The sequence below is a fragment of the Heterocephalus glaber genome, unplaced genomic scaffold (assembly GCF_053883595.1).
Source record: "Heterocephalus glaber isolate CG9 unplaced genomic scaffold, H.glaber_assembly_v1.0 deba00001442, whole genome shotgun sequence".
NCBI classification, from domain to species: Eukaryota; Metazoa; Chordata; class Mammalia; order Rodentia; family Bathyergidae; genus Heterocephalus; species Heterocephalus glaber.
This window is the reverse complement of record NW_028258296.1, coordinates 47,656,495-47,675,734: the sequence shown is the minus strand read 5'-3', so window position 1 is coordinate 47,675,734 and position 19,240 is coordinate 47,656,495. Positions and strand designations below refer to the sequence as shown.

The 19,240-nt window shown below is 36.6% G+C and overlaps 1 protein-coding gene across 1 annotated transcript in view; it reads right to left on the bottom strand.

Annotated features, from left to right (window-relative positions):
• Nucleotides 1-19,240, bottom strand: part of Lrig2 (leucine rich repeats and immunoglobulin like domains 2) — a 61,074-nt gene that overhangs the window by 23,810 nt on the left and 18,024 nt on the right. The window contains exons 2-11 of the mRNA XM_004853755.3: nucleotides 18,027-18,092; nucleotides 16,261-16,335; nucleotides 15,961-16,095; nucleotides 15,298-15,441; nucleotides 15,024-15,167; nucleotides 14,005-14,148; nucleotides 13,660-13,803; nucleotides 10,541-10,621; nucleotides 10,085-10,156; nucleotides 9,778-9,846 (exon numbers count right to left, since the gene is read on the bottom strand). Of these exons, the coding sequence (XP_004853812.1) occupies nucleotides 9,778-9,846; nucleotides 10,085-10,156; nucleotides 10,541-10,621; nucleotides 13,660-13,803; nucleotides 14,005-14,148; nucleotides 15,024-15,167; nucleotides 15,298-15,441; nucleotides 15,961-16,095; nucleotides 16,261-16,335; nucleotides 18,027-18,092 (1,074 nt within the window). The remainder of the gene's footprint in view (nucleotides 1-9,777; nucleotides 9,847-10,084; nucleotides 10,157-10,540; nucleotides 10,622-13,659; nucleotides 13,804-14,004; nucleotides 14,149-15,023; nucleotides 15,168-15,297; nucleotides 15,442-15,960; nucleotides 16,096-16,260; nucleotides 16,336-18,026; nucleotides 18,093-19,240) is intronic.

Below are 19,240 nucleotides of genomic sequence, written 5' to 3'. Positions count from 1 at the left end.
GAAGCAATACTCCCAAATTCATTCCTGGAAGCAAACATTACCCTAATAACAAAATCAGAGAAGGATACAACCAAAAAAGAGAACCACAGGCCAATCTCCCTAATGAACATAGATGAAAAAAATCCTCAATAAGATAATGGAAAATGGAATGCAGCAAATCATCAAGAAGATTATGCCATAACCAACCAAGATTCATCCCAGGGGTGCAAGGATGGTTCAACATATGCAAATCAATAAATGTAATACAGATGGGGATTTAGCTCAGTGGCACTGCACCTGCCTCGCAAATGCAAGGTCTTGAGTTCGATCCCCAGTACTGGGGGAAAAAACCCCCAAAATAAATGTAATATACCATATTAACAGAGCCAAGGACAAAAACCATATGATCATCTCAATAGATGCAGAAAATGCATTTGACAAAGACCAATGCCCATTCCTGATTAAAAAAAAAAAAAAAACCTACAGAAAATTGGAATAGATGGTCTTTATCTCAACCTGATAAAAGCCATCTATGAAAAACCAACAGCCAACATCATAGTAAGTGGTCAAAAACTGAAAGCTTTCACTCTAAAATCAGGAACAAGATAAGGATGTCCACTGTCACCACTCTTGTTCAATATAGTTCTGGAAACAACAGCCAGAGCAATTAGACAAGAGAAAGAAATAAAAGGAATAAAGATAGGAAACAACAAAGTTAAATTATCATTATTTGCAGATGACAAGACCCCAAAAATACCACCAAAAGATTTGTAAATAACCAAATTCAGTACCATAGCTGGATACAAAGTCAACACTTAAAAATCTATAGCATCCCTGTACACAAATAACAAACTCACTGAGATAAATCACGGAAACCACAACTTTCACAACAGCATCAAAAAATTGAAATATTTAGGAATCAATCTAATGAAGGAAATAAAAGACCTTTACACTTAAAACTACAGTACTCTGGGGCCAGGGATTTAGCTCAGTGGTGCCACGCCTGCCTCTCAAGAGCAAGATCCTGAGTTCGATCCCTGGTACAAAAACAAAGAAACAAAAAACTACAGTACTCTGAAAAAGGAGATGGAAGAGGATATCAGAAAATGGAAAGATATCCCTTTTTCTTGGGAAAAACCAATATAGTTAAAATGGCCATAACAAAACTGTTATATAGGTTTAATGCAATCCCAATCAAAATACCAATAGCATACCTCACAGAATTAGAGAAAACAATCCTAAAATGCATCTGAAACCTAAAGAGACCTAGAATAGTAAAAGCTATTCTGGGCAACAAGGACAAGGCAGGGAGTATCATAATCCCTGACTTGAAATTATGCGACCAAGTTAGTGATAAAAACAGCATGCTACTGACCCAAAAAGAACAAAAAACAAAAACCCAAAAAAGGACCTGAGGGTCAACGAAACAGATTAGAAGATGCAGAAACAACTCCAAACATACTCAGCCACCGTATCTTTGACAAAAGGGCCAAACACCTTCAGTGGAAGAAAGACAGCCTCTTTAATAAACGGTGCAGGAAAAACTGGCTTTCCACATGCTGAAAAGTAAAATTAGACCCATACCTCTCATAATGTACTAAACTAAAATACAAAGGGATCAAAGACCTAAATATTAAAACAGAAACACTAAACCTGCTAGAAGAGAGAACAGGTATAACTCTTGAAGACATTGGTGTAGGCAAAGACTTTATGAACAAAACCCCAATCACACAAGAACTATCACAAAGAATCAACAACTAGGATCTCATCATATTAAAAAGCTTTTGCACAGCAAAAGAAATCAGCAACAGAGTGAAAAAGACAACCCACAGAGTGGGAAAAAAATTTTTTTTTCCAGTTGTTCTTCAGACAAAGGACTAATATCTAAAATATCTAAAGAACTCAAAAAAATCAGAACCTTCAAATTTAAAGACCCAATCCAAAAATGGGCATCTAAAATTAATAGACATTTCTCAGATGAAGTAGTAGAAACAACAAATATATGAAAAAATGTTCAACATCACAGGTCATTCAAGAGATGCAAATTAAAACAATGCTGAGATTCTATCTCACTCCAGAAACAATGGCTGCTATCAAGAAATAAACCAGTTAACAAATGTTGGCAGGGCTGTGGGCGAAAAGGAACCCTGCTCCACTGTTGGTGGGAAGGTAGACTGGTGCAACCACTTTGGAAATCAGTGTGGTGATTCCTCAAAAAACTAAAATTAGAGGTTCTGTTCGACCCAGCTGTTCCCCTTCTTGCTATCTTCCCAGAAGAATTAAAAGTATGATGCCACAGAGATATATGCACAGCCATGTTCACAGCAGCACAGTTTGTAATAGATAAATCTTGGAAATGGCGCAAATGCACATCAACCAATGAATGGATAAAGAAGAAGTGGTTTTTTATACAATGGAGTACTTCTCTGCCATAAAGAAGGATAAGCTTAAGATATTTCTAGATAAATGGATACACCTTGAGATCATACACCTAAGTGAAATAAATTGGACAAATACGATTTAGATATCACATAGTTTCCCTGTTGTGAGAAACTGAAAGGGTAAATAAGGACCAAAATGTGTAATAGATACTGTGAAATAGGAAGAAAATGTTCAAAACAGGAAGCAGGAAGGAGGGGAAAAGAAAAGGAGGGACAAGCAAAAAAAAAAAAAAAATAGACGGGAAAAAATGAAAACAGAGCTTTTGTAGAGAAGGGGGATGGCTGCAGGGAGGGGAGGGGAATGGAAAAAAAGAAAAATCAAGATGTTCACGTACAGGTACAAATTTCCTATGTTGAATGTTATCTTATGTATATCTAAAATATCAATAGAATTAAATTTTTTTAAAAAAGAAGGCTGAGGCAGGAGGATCACTGAGAGTTCTAGGCCAGCCTGAATTACATAGTGAGACCCTGTCTCAAAACCCAAATAAATAAATAAATAATAAACTCCATACTAACACAAAATTACTCATCTCTCTTATCTCTTCTTCTCAAAAAACATTCTACTCTCTTTGCATACAGCATTATTGTTTTACTAGAATTCCTAGTTTCATTTACATATATTTATTAGACTTCCTACCTTAGTAGTTATTACATCTAGAGAAAACTAGGAAGCAAAGCTTAACTGTCACACACTAACTTTCCACAGATTAACAAATTTATAAATACATCATTTTGCAATTTCTAAAAGCATATACTTAGTCATAGTAAATTTTTTCACTGTAGTATACATGATTCCTAAGAGAGCCCAATACAGTTTTTCTATAAAATTTAAGAAATTAAAAGATACATTTAGACTTACATTCAGCAATCAATGTCTCAGTGTTTCATCTTATTTGGAAATGATCTACATTTTTAATAATATCATTTACCGTACATACTTTAGAATTTCAAGTAAAAAGCATATCCCCTCCACCCCTGTACAAGAAATCGAACTCAGAACCTTGCACTTGCCAAACAGGCATGGTGCCACTGAGCTAAATCCCTGGCCCTTGAAACTATTTTTAAGTGGGTATATTTTATAGAACATAATTATTATTGAAAAGTTTACTAATAAATTTTTATTCCATTTATATATACTTAACTGAAATCTCATGAAAATTTCCTAAGACATCAAATAAAGCTAGCCATCATATTATTATCTTTTTTGTTGACAAAGGCAAGTATCAAAAATATTTGCAGGTTAGGCCAGGGATTTAGCTCAGTGGTTCCGCTGCCTGCCTTGCAAGCGCAAGGTTCCAAGTTCAATCCCCGGTACCAAAAAAAAAGCCCCAAAAAATGTAAAAATATTTGCAGGAGGGCCAGGGATTTAGCTCAGTGGTACCAAGCCTGCCTTGCAAGCACAAGGTCCTGAGTTCAATCCCCATCATGGCAAAAAAAAAAAGATTTACCTAAGTCATAGAACAAAAAACCACTTGGATTACTTTCTATATTTCTAGGAATTTTACTATTTAATTTATTGTCTCTCAGACAAGTGGAATAGAACTCCCTTTAAAGAATGTTCTAAGGGGCCAGGGATTTAGCTCAGTGGTTCCAGTGCCTGCCTCGAAAGCGCAAGGTCCTGAGTTCGATCCCCAGTACCAAAAAAAAAAAAAAAGTAAGTAAAGAATGTTCTAAATTGATGATACCACCTACAGGTAGAAAAATATCACATACATCACACACACACACACATCCACCCCATACAAACTGATCCAAACACAGAATTTACAGCTTTCATTCTAAAACTTTAGCCATGAGTCAGTAAAACAGTAATATAAACTATCTTATACTCACTATTTTAAGTAAAATAGCTCTCATCTTTTCTTCACTTTATTTTTTCACTTCTGGGTGCAATCCCCAGTACAAAAGAATTCTCTTATCTCTTTAATATTTATAGCATCTTCATTATATCCCATTCATTCTTTCTAATACTGTTTTATTAGTGTCTTCTTCTTTTCCCTTGGTCTATCTTGTCAGGGGTTTATCTATGTAATAGTCTTTTTCAAGGAGTTTGGGGTTATTGGAGATTGAACCTAGGCAAGCATACTAGGTAAGCACTCTACTGCTGAGCTATATCCATATTCTTAATAGTCTTTTAAAAAAACTTTGGCTTTTCTGGGTTTATCTCATTAACTTTGGGTGTTTTTATTTCCTCTTTTCTGTTTTGCTTAAATTCTAATTTTCTTTTTTTTTAAACTTCTTATACCACATGTTTGGCAGATTAATGTTTAGCTTTCTCCTTTCCTAATATATTCCTTTAAAACAATAATTATTCCTCTAAGCACTGCTTTAGATTCCTTCTACAATATAAGCTTTGACTTATATGTAGTAGTTTCATTATAATTCAGATCTAAAGTACTTTTAAAATTCTCATTTTGATTTCTTCTTTGATCAGTGAGTCAAAATTTTCTGGCCCAGAGATGTAGCTCAGTGGCACCACGCCTGCCTGGCAAGCGCAAGGTCCTGAGTTTGATCCCCTGTAAGGGGAGCGGGGGGGGGGGGGGGTTACCTACCTTACTGTATGTTATATTGGTGTGGGAAGAAGGGTACTTAGAACTTCATTGCACTTTACTCAAGTAATGTGGCCCACATAACATGAAAACTCTCGATACTGTAGTCTTATGGTCTTACATATGAGTGTGGCAAACTAAAACCTACAGGCCACATGTGGTCCATCACTTGTAAAAAGAATTTTATTCAACTATAGCCACACCAGACATCTGCATCTTGTCTATGATTGCACCCTATAAAATCAAAGTTTAATAGTTGTAACAAAGATCATATGACCCACAATGCCAAAATACAGTATTTAACAACTACTCCTTGAAGTTTGCAAACCCTTGGCCTAAAGCATGATCTATTTTCTCACACATTCAATATGTACTTGAAAAAAACTGTTGATGTAGTGGAGAAACTAATGGTCAACTTGCAACGCCCAGCTGAACTGAATCAGCATGGTCTGGGCGTGGAGGATCCAACTGAAGAGTGTTACCAATAGCCATAAAAAGAGAATTGACGGGGAAGAGCTGGGCTTGTTGACTTTCTAGGAGAAACTTGCTGCGGATGGTTTTCCTGATGCGAACTAGGCCGTTCTCCTTGGAGGAAGACCTCGGGGCCTCATTTTTGCGGGGAATGGCTGCTGTTTTCTTCAGGGGAGCTCTGATCTTCACTGTGAGCATCACTTCCTGGCTCCAATGTGGATCTCTCAGCTTAGTGGCAGAAATCCTTCATCTCACCGGCATAGGTTTTCTGCCTTCCACTAATGGCCTTTGGGCCTTCCAGATGCTGATCCTCAATATGGACATTGCCGTGGGCTCTAGGCCACTGGCTGGACTTGTGGAGGACATTGCCTTGGACTCTAAGCCTTCAGCTGGATGTGTGTGGAAAATTGCTGGGATCCAGGCCCTTGGCTGGATTCTTTGGGCCTCTAGTGTGCAGTTAATCTCTTGTACTCCTTTGCATTTGACTTTTTGGGTAATTATCATAAAACAATCCTGTAAACTACTCATCCTGTAGTAAATGTATTATCTTACCAAAACCCTGACTACAACAGCTGATCTCTCAACAGTTGGGAGCAGGGTTCTATATACATTCACAAAAATTAAATGTGTTAAGAATGTTTCTGGGCCAGGAATTTAGCTCAGTGGTTCTGCCACTTGCCTCGAAAGCGCAAGGTCCAGAGTTCGATCCCCAGAACCAAAAAAAAAAAGAATTTAGTCTATTTCCATTCAGTCTTTTTCCCTCCTGTGGCTGGTTTTGGGGGTCTCAGTCCCTTGAGAGCTCCAACGGAGGATAGATGGCCTAAAATTCAAATGAATAGAGACTAGAATGGGGAGGAAACATCTGTGGGAGGTGGATGGAAGATGCAAGAGAAGGGATTTGCAAGGGGCATACCAAAGGATTCACAGGAACAAAAGAGAAGGGCACCTGCCTCGCAAGCAGAAGGTCCCGAGTTCAATCCCCAGTAACCAATAAATAAATAAATAAATAAAAATTAATTAATTAATTAAAAGAATAAAAAGAACAAGGTTGATTTTAAAAAAAGAGAGAGAGAAGATAAAAGTAGTAAAGAAAAACTCAGATGCTGTGGCCCACACCTATAAGCCCAGCTACTTGGGAGACCTTCAGGAGGATCACAAGTTCAACACCAGCCTGGGCAATTTAATGAGAACTGTTATCAAGACAAAAAAAAAAAAATATGAAGGGGCAACAACAATAGGAAAAGGAGAGGGGAGAGACCTTAGAGGAGATCTTCAATTTCCCACAGAGACCAATGAAGTTCCAACATGAAGGAGGCAGACAAAAGTTAGCAGAGCACATAACAGGAGGACAGGAGGGGATTCAGGTGACAGAAGTTCCAATGGAACAGAAAAGCCTCAAAGGGTGCCAGGAGGTATGTCCAGCCCATGGAGTCAGAGAATAATCTCCACTCAGGAAAGCAGGCCAGGGAGAATCCTTCCAGCCAGGAGGTACCTCTCAAAAGAAGCCTGGTACTCTATTCTAGCTTCAGAAAGTATAGTCAGAAACTTAGGAGTCAAAATCTCTCCTCACCAGCTTCAACAGACATTGTCCGGAGCAATGGTTCACCAGTCTGACTCACCATTGGATCCCCGATCAATCAGTCAGGAGTGAAGACAAAGGCTTCAAAGGTGTACACTTGGGGTCCTGGGTGAGAGGTCTGGGGGTCCAATGATGAATCTGATTCTATCCAAGCCACAGCAACCTAACTGTTAAAGAAAAATTATTCAAAGATATTTGTTAAAGCATGGTAAGGTAGACTTGATTCAAGACCATCTCATTCAGTACAGTGACCACTGTGATGGAATTTAACAATAGGGGAGAGAAATTGGGCTTAAATCCAAATACAGAATGGGCAAATGGAAATTTATAGCCATGGAGTAGGTGGGGAACAGTGGATGGAAAACTACTAAGAAGAAACATAAGAAGTAAAGGAGATTCTAGCTAAATCAACTAAGAGGATTCTTGTTGAAGCCAGGGCAGGATGCTCAGATGTCACCTGGAGAATGGTATGGACCTAGGAACCTGAACAGAGAAATATGACCATATACTGAAGGTGCCTAGATACCCAAGTGAGGGAGTTCTTACTGAACTGCTTTAGTAGTTGGTAGAACTGTTTTACAGAAAGGTAACAGAGGCCTATGAAGTCATGAGCCTAAGATTTGGTCAAGCAAGGAAATCTTTGTCCCAACTCCCAAATTACTAAATAAATCACTAAAGCTTAAAAAGACAACATTTGCTTTCACTTACTATCTAAATTAATGTTCCACTGAGTTCTTATAACAACAGTTAAAGAAATTCTCTTGCTGGCCCTCAGATTATCACTAGCAAAAAAAAAGGTACAACTAATTTATAGTAAGTCATGTTCTAAACATTAACTAAGGCTAGGTGAAATACCTCAAAATATCTCAAGATACCTTCTCATTCCACAAAAAAAGCATTTTAAAAATCTGGCAGAGGGCTGGCAATTTAGCTCAGTGGTTTCACCGCCTGCTGCCCAAGTGCAAGGACCCGAGTTCAATCCCCGGTACCAAAAAAAAAAAAAAAAAAAAAATCTGGCAGAAGGCTGGGAATGTAGCTCAGTGGTAGGGTCCTTACCTAGCATTCATGGGGCCCTGAATATAATCCCTAGTACAGTACCACAAAATAAATAAACAAACTACCAGAAAATAATTGATGATGACTTTCCTAACATTTTAACTTTTGTTGTTAATATTAGTTATTCAACTTTTACTATGTGCCAAGCTCTGTGCTCAGCATTTTCTCAAACACTCCAAGTTTCCTAGGAAGCTTTTAGGAAAACAAAAGGAAAGACCAAAAAAAAAAAAAAAAAACACACATCTTAGCCTATTTGGCTCCACATGATCTGGCTCTTGCTCATCTGATTGCATTTCACTTTCTTGGCCCAGCCTTCACCCATATTCACATGGTTTGCCACTTCATTTCATTAAGTTCCTGGTTCAAAGGCTGTATTTTCAGAAGAGTCTCCTCTGACTACTTTATCTAAAATAGTATTTCCTGTCACTCTCTATACTTCTGACCTGGTTTTACTTTTCTTTAGAAAACTTACTACCTGAAAATATATTCTATATCTACTTACTATGCATCTTCCTTAGAATTTATTGTTAATATGCTACAAGAAGTGAGACTTTGTCTTGTTTATTGCATTTTAGCATCCCGAACAGTACCTCAAACAGTAGACAATAAATATTTCAATAAACAAATTATCTTATTTTTACCTTCACATAACCCTGAGGGAGGTGCTATCTCATTTGGAAAAGAAACACTGAGTTTTACACTAAACAATTTGCCCAGTGTCACAAGTTCTAAGCAAGGGAGCAAGGATTTGAACACCTAGGCAATTTAAAGTCTAACACATTTCCAGTGCATCTCAGATTATCTGTAGTAAAAAGCAGTCTTTAAAATTTCCAACCTAATGCAGATCAATGGTTTTATAAACTATGACAAAACTGTCTTAGTAATGTTAAAAATCATGAATTTTAAAAAAGGCAGAAAATTTCGTATTTTTGTCAGGCATGGTGGCACATGCCTGTGAACTCAGCACTCTAAGAGACTGAAATAGGAGGAGCTCCAAGTTTGAGGCTGGCCTGAATAACTTAGTGACTTAACAAGACCGTATCAAAAGTTAAAAACAAAACCAAACCAAAAAAAGCCCAGGTTAGGGATGTAGCTAAGTAGAAAGGCTCTGGGTTCAATGCCTACTACCACACACACAAAATTTTTTTTTTTTATTATAACTATTGTGAAAACTTTAGTAGTTTGAACAGATTACAGACATTCTCTCTGATACTTACATTGAAAGTTCTAGATCAACTCACAAACTAAAGAACAAAATCACAGATTATACCTAAAGTCTAACCCATCCAAGGGGTAAGACCTGAGAACACATTTCTGATAATCCACTGACAGCAAACCTTTTAGAGATTTCAATGATAACAAACAGCTGGCTATGGCACAAGTGCCATAGGGTCCACCACCGGTGTGATAGTCAAAAAGCGGGGGGGGGGGGGGGGGCACAACACAGCAGGGCATCATATAAAGTACAGGCAGCAGTGCTAAGGTTTCCTGATTATGTGCACTGGAGCCACATTGTCAGTGTTGTTATTTTTAAATTTCATTCAGCCACTAATATAACTGAAATATTATCTGTATATTTTTTTCCTCTCTAAATTGCATACTTGGAAACATCTGGGTCACCCTCACCACACTGCAAGCACAAAAGCACACACCGTGATCTAATGATTTAAAAGAAAAAAGAAAAACATAAGTTACTTACAGTTCTTTCAAGTGAATCTGAGAAAAAGCATTTTCTTGGATAGATATTATAGCATTGTTGTTCAAATCTCTGAAATGAAGAGAAATGAAATATTACCAGTCACCATTTCTCCAATTAAGTCATATAAACACTTTTTTTTTTTTTCTTGGTACCAGGGATCGAACTCAGGTCCTTGCACTTGTGCAGCAGGTGACAAAACCACTGAGGTACATGCCCGGCCCTATAAACACTTTCTTATATGCTTGTAACAAGCTCTGATAACAGCAAAGATTATTTACATAGTGAGAAATGTATGTAAAATACTTACAGATGCTCAAGGGATTCAAGACCAATGAATGCTTTCTTTGTAATTGACTTAATCTGGTTTCCTTGTAAGATTCTGAAATAAAAATAAATTCACTCAACTTGTTAAGCACGGCATGAAGGCTTTTATTATGATGTTGGAGTTCAGTGAGGTACCTCTGAACAACCATCCTGACCACTAATAAAATGTTAGTTTTTCTATGTTAAATTGAGTTAAATTCCCCTTTTTTCTGTTTTTAACAAAAGATTCCATAACTTCTCTTTTAGGGCCCATTAGGAGTGCTTTACCAATAAAAAGTGCCCCACTAAAAACAAATCACTTGATAAACAACAAAGCTCCTTCCTTTTGCAGATGGGTCAGAAGGCTCAAAGTTTCTGGTGGTATCAAATAAACATAATCTTATCACATTTACAACTGGTTCTTGAAAATATACCTTTGTAGACATATGCAAATACATACAATTTAGTGAGACTTGTGAGTCCAGTAAAGGCTTCACTAGCATCTTCTATGGCCCATGAAATTTCATTGTTTCTTAAGTCTCTAAAAAAACAGTCAAAGAAAGAGGTTATGTTAATCAACAGGACCATCATACCATCAGGCAGCAGCCTGGTATGACAATGCAAGGTGCACATGCTAATTCTGATCCTTATCTTAAGTTATTCATGAAGAAGACCCAATTCTACTTTTTATTTTTTTATTATTTTTTTTGTTAACGGGGATCGAACTCAAGTCCTTGTGCTTGCACAGCAGGCGGCGAAACCACTGAGCTAAATCCCTGGCCCCCAATTCTACTTTTTAAAAAAATCTACAAAAAAATTTTTTCAAACGTCTGTGATAAACACGGAAAAACTGCTTCTCATAAGCTAAGAATTAAGATGGCCTTAATATATAAATTAAACAACCTGCTAGGAATATCAATCTTCCTAGTTAACAGCATTTAATTGTGTTAGCATATTAAAAATTATAGACAAGTTCCTTCAGAAAGAAGGAGGGTTTCAAGATACAGGAGATAAGTATTACAATCTGATTTCAAACTAATTGGATTTCAGGCTACCTAAGCTTCCTCCTGGGCCCTTAAAATGGCTGACAAAGAGTAATATCAATACAGAGCTTCACAGCTCAAAAGCAATTAAACATCCCCCCTGGGAATCAAGAATGATATGCCCATGTGTTAGAGTTGTCACTGTATTTTCTTTAAAAGGAAAAGTATAGATCATTTAAAATCCATTATTCCATTCTCAGAGGAAACGCAATTGTACCACATCATGTACTGACAGAAGAAATACAAGTTAAAAATATTTAATCACTTTTGCTTCCTTAAGCCATCTAATAATAAAACACAAAGCTTTCTTCTTTATAAGATATATACAAAGTTGTGTCAGTAACAGCAAGGAGGCAGGAAGTCCTTCTTCTTGCTGAGCCATCTTTACTTGAAGTGAAAAGCCAACACAGTTTATTTTATTTTACTAAGGAATAACTATCAGTGGCTTGTCACTTCAGAACCATCTCCTCCACTGCAGAACATAAACAGAAATCACTCAATGAAGCGAGTAACAACTATCTACTCTTGTGAGAGTACTGGGCTAAAGCCAGAGTTTTTCAGACCTGATTCTAATTCTGCCTTACTTCTGTGGCTTTAGACAACTATTTACTTCCTCAATTACTTTCCTAAAGTTTAATCCTAAAAGTAATAATCAGTGTAGGATATTCTGAAAACACCTGTTTGCTGTCCCTTCAACTGTCAAAAGGCTGTAGCTAATTTTTTTTTTTTTGTACCAAGGATCAAATTCTGGACCTTGCGCTTGCGAGGCAAGCAGCAGAACCACTGAGCTAAATCCCCGGCCCTAGGCTGCAGCTAACTTTGATATAAGTTTCTGAGCCTGCACTCATCTAGTTTCACCTGATGATGTAGAAAAAAGAAAGAAGAGGATTGCTTTTTAATTTTTCAAGGCCAAATCTAGAGAAAGTTAACAAGGAAAATCAAACATATACTTACATGTGTATAGATACACCTTCACAAAATTACTAAGGCAAGAGAATCACAAGTTTGAGCCCAACCTGAGTGACTTAACAAGATCCTGTCTCAAAATAAAAAAATTTTAAAAAGGCTGGAAATGTAGCTCAGTGAAAAGGTCCTGTGTTCAATCTCCAACATTACAAAAATAAATAAAATACAAATCTACAAATTCTATTAATTACTCCTTTCTTTCCCCTCTTATTCTGTTCCATATTGAGGACTGCTAGTATTTCATTTTAAAACCTCTATATCATTCAATATGATTATATTCCATGACAGGGCAAAAAATTTGACTTACAAAACCACAGGATTTTACAGTTAAAATTTCCTTTAACAACCATCTAATTAATTTGAAGAAACAAAGAAAACGATGATCAGGGAAAGCTAAGTAATTGTTTATCTGATTGTATAAAATACAGTTTAGCTTTTGCATCAAACAGACCTGGATTCCAATCCTGATCCAAACATTTATGAGCTATGTGCCTCTAAGAAATTATTTTAATCTCTCAAATTTCAGCCTAATAGGGAAAAAAGTAGTACCATCCTAATATTTTTTTTTTGGTACCGAAGATCGAACTCGGGACCTTGCACTTTCGAGGCAGGTGGTGGAACCACTGAGCTAAATCCCTGGCCCACCATCCTAATATTTGAAAGCACCTGGCATATATCAGATAATAAGTATTAGTTTCAAATACACCAAAACATTAAAAAAAAAAAGTATTAGTTTCTTCTGTCCAAAGTCATGTAGCAAACTAGTAATAGTGAACAGAGCTGTTCCTATCACATATCCTACATCCTTTGAATGAGAATAGTTCTGGTGCATAGTCAAGATCAGACAACAAGAAAATTACTGCATTCTTGACACTAGCAGCTGTATTCTATGCCACAACAACTGGCAGAATAAGAGAGGCCTTACTGTTTATGTGATTAACCCATAATTAAAATATAAACTGAGTAATCCCAGCACTCAAAGGCTGAGTTCGAGACCAGTCTTTGCAACATAGCAAGAGCCTGTCTCAAAAAACAAAAATAAAAAACAAACAACAAACAACAACAAAAAACACTGAACTTGTCTACTATATGCATTAAGATTTATTTATGGGATATAAACAAGTAAGAATGACTTGCCCTGAGGCACAAGGAAGAAGAACCACAAAGAATTACCGTAATAGGGCCGGGGATTTAGCTCAGTGGTTTCGGCACCTGCTGCGCAAGTACAAGGACCCGAGTTTGATCCCCAGTACCAAAAAAAAAAAAAAGAATTACCGTAATAAATTTGCAAGGTGCTAGGGATGCAGTTCAGAGGTAGAACACTGGCTTAGCATATGAGAGACTCTGGGTTTGATCCTCAGCACCACAAAAATAAATAAATAAATAAATAAACAAACAAACTTGCAGACTGGGGCTGAGGTGTAGCTCAGTTGTAGACCACTTCCCTAGCATGTACAAAGCCCTGGGCTCAATCTCCAGCGAGCAAGGAAAAAAAAAACAGACTGATTACGTGTTTTCCTTTTTCTTTTTTTTTTTTTTCTTAAAGAAGAAAGAAAATGAGTGTACTTACAGTGTCTGAAGATTGGAAAGAAACCTAAATACACCATCGGCAATGTGAGTGACTCTGTTGTCCCCTAAATTCAATCTCTCCAATAAACTTAGACCCACAAAGGCAGATTCATCCAGGCGGGTCAGCTGGTTATAGGACAAATCACTAAAACAGGAAATATGGGAGGTAATGAATTCATTATATTTTGAATCAACTTAAATTTTTATTATATTTATACAATAATTTAATGCTTCCAACAAACTTCTAGGAAAGAGGGACAACAGATTTCATTACTAGCCATGGGAATGATTTATTCCAACCTGCTCTAGTCTTACAGCCTCCGATGAAATGCCACCCAACACTTACAGTTCAGATAGTCTTTGGCAGAATTCCCATGCATCAGGGCTGATTTTTTCAATAGCATTCTGGCTCACATACAGCTGCTGTAACATTCGCAAGCCATATAACCAACCCTTGTTCACTCGTGTAAGATTATTGTGTTCTAGTTCTCTGCAGAATTAGAGAATGAGATGAAAAAAGTATTTCAAAATGCGGCATTTCAATAGCAAGCAATTTTAAATCTTCATTACATCTTTCTCAGAGACCCACATACCTTTGTTCAACCAAATGATCCATTTTATTTGATAAACATTTATGTCTTAACATTTAGTGCTAGAAGATAATAAGACTATCTAAAACATCAGCCCTACCAAATCAACATGCCAAGTGGTATAATACTCTTCTTCTGGATAAATTCTGATAATTTTCATCAGAGAAGTTTGTAAGAATGACAAAAATACCAGGTGACCAATGAACAAATACCAGGTAACCAACAGAAATTAAAAGATACGTGTGAAAGTTGTGAGCACAATTTGGTGGCAGAATAGGTAGTTAGCATGTACAAGGCCCTGAATTCAATCTCGAGCCACTCCCTCAAAAAAAAAGCTTTGTAAATGGAGAAAGAACTAATATACTTCGGTATAATTAAGCAGCTATCCTATCCATCTGGCATTAAAAAGTTCCAGACAGGCTCCTTTGCTAGTTCTGTTATGGGTGAGATCTAGCATGTCCCTTCCAAAGGCCCACGTGTTTCGTAGGTAATTGGATTATGGGAGGCTATATTCATCAGGATTAATCCACTGATGAATTCAAAGCTAAATGTGCAGTTAGGAGGTGGGTGTGGTCAGAAGGGGTGGGTCACTAGAAGAGTATATCTCCCTCCCTGCTCCTCTCATTCTCTGCTTTCTGGCTGCCATTAAGCAGCTTTCCTTCACCAGACCCTTCCTGCCTTGGAGCCAACTGACTGTGGAACTGAATCCTCTCAAAAGCCTGAGGCTTTTGTCCCAGCAAGGAGAAAGTGACTAAGACAAGTTACTAGTACTTACAGTTCTTCCATGTTATTCAAGCCAAAAAATGCTCCATCTTTAAGTTTGCTAATTCCATTCCGCTGCATTTTCAAAGATCTTAAGGAGTCAAGCCCTTGGAATGTAAGGCCCTCCACAATCTTAATTCTATTTCTTTTAAGTTCCCTTAAACAAAAAGTTTTACAATCAAACAACTGGTTTGCTGAAATGCTCTACCAAAAATTAAAAAGAAAGAAAAAAAAAAACACTGTAAGGAGAAATTATCTCCTTATAATCCATCTATTTAGTTACTCACAAGAACTGGAGGTGAGGCAGCTTGAAGATCTTAGGTGGAATCATGCTAATTCGGTTCCGGTTTAACTTTACCACTAATAAGGAACTTGATAAATTATCAAAGCAACCAGCTTCCAAGGTAGTTATCCTATTATTACTCAAATTCCTAAGATGAGCAAGACAACAGCAAAAAGAAAAATTTAGTAAAATAAAAATTCTACCCAAGTCTAGTCACTGAGCCCCAACTCTATACTTAACTACGTACAACTTCACAAATCATTTAACTGCATTGTTTCTTTTTTTCTTTCTTTTTTTTTTGTACCGGGGATTGAATTCAGGACCTTCCTCCTGCAAGGCAGGCTTGGTGCCAATGAGCTAAATCCCCAGCCCTAACTGCTTTGTTTCCTCATCTACAAAATTAGATATGATAAGGCTGGGGTATACTTCAATGGGAAAGTGCTTTAAAAAGAAAAATCTAGGATGAAATCCCAAAAATTATCCTAAATGCCTATAGTGTACTCTTTCTTTTGCGGGGAAAGTGGGTGATAACCCCAAAAACTCAACTCCAGGTTTGTTTCACACATGCATACTAAAATCCCAATAAATACAGACATTTGGGGGCAGAGGGGCAACAATGAATAATAAAAATACACTTTAAAGTAAATCTAATTTAAACTTTACTTACAGGTATTTAAGCTGCATTCGGGGAAATGAAGATGTCTTAATTTCTGATATTATATTTGAGCTGAGGTCTAAACTCTCAAGAGCAGGATAAAACTGGAATGCCTCTGGAATTATTTCTGGGATTAAATTATGGACTCTACAAAACAAAGATTATATTAAAGCAATTGCCAGTGATCTATTCCTGGCCACAAGAATGCTAACTAATCAGGATCAACAATATGAATACTTAAAAAAGAAAGAAAAAGAAAACCTACATACTATTCTTAATTTAAGTGAAAGATCTGAAATCTCAATTACTTACAATGAAAGCAGAGTAATATTACATGTTGGTTCTCCAAAATATGGGATTTCTGTTAACTCATTGTAATTCATTTTCCTAGGCCAGAAGAAAAACAGATTCAAAAATTTAATGAGGGAAATGCTACCTCTTAAATTCTGTTTTCTGACTAATACATATTCTTTTAGGGTACGTGCTAAATTTGAAAAAGATTATTCAGAAAGACTATGATAAAAATGAGAAAGTAGGGCCGGGGATTTAGCTCAGTGGTTTCGCCACCTGCTGTGCAAGCACAAGGACCTGAGTTCCATTCCCAGTACCAAAAAAAAAAAAAAAAAAAAAAAGAGAAAGTAGAGTTTTTAATAAATTTTTTCATAGTGTCGATCTACTATTGATATCAACATAAGAAAGGATAGGAAATATTTTGCACATTAAATATTTGGAGTCCCAGAAAAGTTGAAGACAGATGATTTGAGTCCTTAAAGGGAGTTCATCCAGATATCAATCTTTCCTCCTGTGCCCAACCGAGCACACACAGGCGTACACGTGTACACACACACGCACACACACACACACACACACACACACGTTATTCAAAGTTAAGGAATGTTGCTTAGGACCACAAATGAAAAATTTGTCCATCCAGAGATCAAACTTATGATTACTTTTACACATGACATGTCACATCTATTCCCAGCAGACCTTTAAACAGACTATCTCAATGATTAAGGAACAAATCTAATACAATTATATTTCATTAACCATTTTTTAATCACTGAATAACCTCAACAATCTAGACTACAGAAAAGAAACTAAAATACACTGTCTCCAAGAAACTAATCTAAGTTACAAAGTCCATGCAATAAAGCTCATGTATTTCCCAGTGAGCATCTTTAGGCCTTTCCTCAGTACCTACTCTTTCACCTAACAAACTTGTCAACTGTTTATCCAGTTCCATAACAAATTAGGAGCATATATTTGGGTCCTAGGAGAAAAAATGCAGGGACAAAAATATGAACAAATTATCCTGTCCACAAAGAATTAAAGGAAAAAAAGAGACCTGAAGGTTCCGAGCGTGTTTAGTAAAGAGGCAAACAGGGATATATACCTCAAATAATTGTGCCTCTGGGAACATCACAATGAAATAATTTGATATTAAGTGCTCCCAGCATTCTGGGAGGCTGAGGGAGGTGACAGCAAGTTAGGCAGATCCTGTTTCAAAATAAAAAATACGAAAGGGCTAAGGATATACCTCAGTAAAAAGGCCCTTGGTTCAATCTACAGTACTACATACATACATAATTTTTTAAAATTCTCTCACAATTCCATATATATTATTTCATTAAAGAGAAAGTTTTAGTTAAGAAAATTGAATTAAAAAAAAAAATTGAATTATATCAACCACCATATTCTCAAATAATATCCAAGATATTATTTCATATAAACCTACTTTAGACATGATGCTTCCATCTTAAATGATATATCAAGACATTGAAAGAGTTTATACGAGATAGTTTCACTAGCTGAAAACTTGGCCAAAAAAAAATACAAAACATATTTATTCTGAAGAAAGAAAAAATTGTACTTTTGGCCCCTGGGAAATAGAACAATATTTCTAAAGTGTGCTTGAAATAATCATGCCCAAAGAGTTTCCGATAACAAAGCCAAAGACAAGAGTTATATAAAAACTTTTTCCTTCAATTTTTTTGAAGTGTCCCTGGATTGAATATCCCCAGCTCAAAATTTATTAAATCACTTAAAAGAATATTAAATAAATAAAAATAACTTACACTTCCTCCAATGTTTGTGATTCCAAGCTGATGTTCCAGTTAGATAATCGATTATGACTCAAATCCCTGAAAGACAAAATATCATTCTTAGTTTAATGCTGGAAAATGGACTTAAAAAAAAAAAACAGGACCTAAAGAACTTAAAAAGATCAGACCTCCCAAATTTCAAGACCCAATCTGAAAATGGGCATCTGAAATGAACAGACATTTCTCAGACAAAGAAGTAGAAATAGCAAATAAATACATGAAAAAATGTTCAACATCACTGGTCATTCCAGAGATACAAATGAAAACAATGCTGAGATTCCACCTCACTCCAGAAAGAATGGCTGCTATCATGAAATCAACCAATAACAAATGCTGGCGGGGCTGTGGGGAAAGAGGAACCCTGCTCCACTGCTGGTGGGAGTGTAGACTGGTGCAACCACTGTGGAAATCAGTATGGAGATACCTCAAAGAACTAGGACTGGAAGTCCCATTTGACCCTGCTATTCCACTGCTGGGGATCTTCCCCAAAGAATTAAAAGAATCATACCACAGTGATATATGTGTGCCCATGTTCATAGCAGCACAGTTTGTGATAGCTAAAACTTGGAAACAGCCCAAATGCCCATTAACTGGAGACTGGATAAAGAAAATGTAGTTTTTTAATAAAATGGAGTACTACTCAGCCATAAAAAATGAGAAATTAGAGACATTTATAGCTAAGTGGATGCACATTGAGGCGATACTCTTAAGTGAAATAAATAGGACACACATGTATAAATACCGAACAGTTTCTCTGGTGTGAGAAACTGAAAGTGTAAATAAGGACTAAAATGTACAATAGGTAATGTGAAATTGGAAGAAAAGGGGCAAAGGGGAAGGAAGTGGGAGGGCTAGGAGAAAGGATAGAAGGGAATGGGATTAATATGAGAAAATGGAAAAATAGGAACAAAATCTTTGTAAATAGGGAGGAATGGACGGGTTAAAGGGAGGGCTGGGCAAGGGTGAAAAATAAGAACCAAGAGAGACTATGTAAAGGTGCAAATTTCCAATGATGAATGTCATTATATTGTATACCTAAAATGTACCAATGATTAGAATGAATAATTGATAATACAAAATAGGAAGAAAAGGTCCAAAGGGGTAGGGGTAGTGGGAGGGGCAGGGGAAAGGAAAGAAAGGAAAGGAAAAATGATGAGAAATGGAAAAAATGGAAGTAAAGTCTTTGT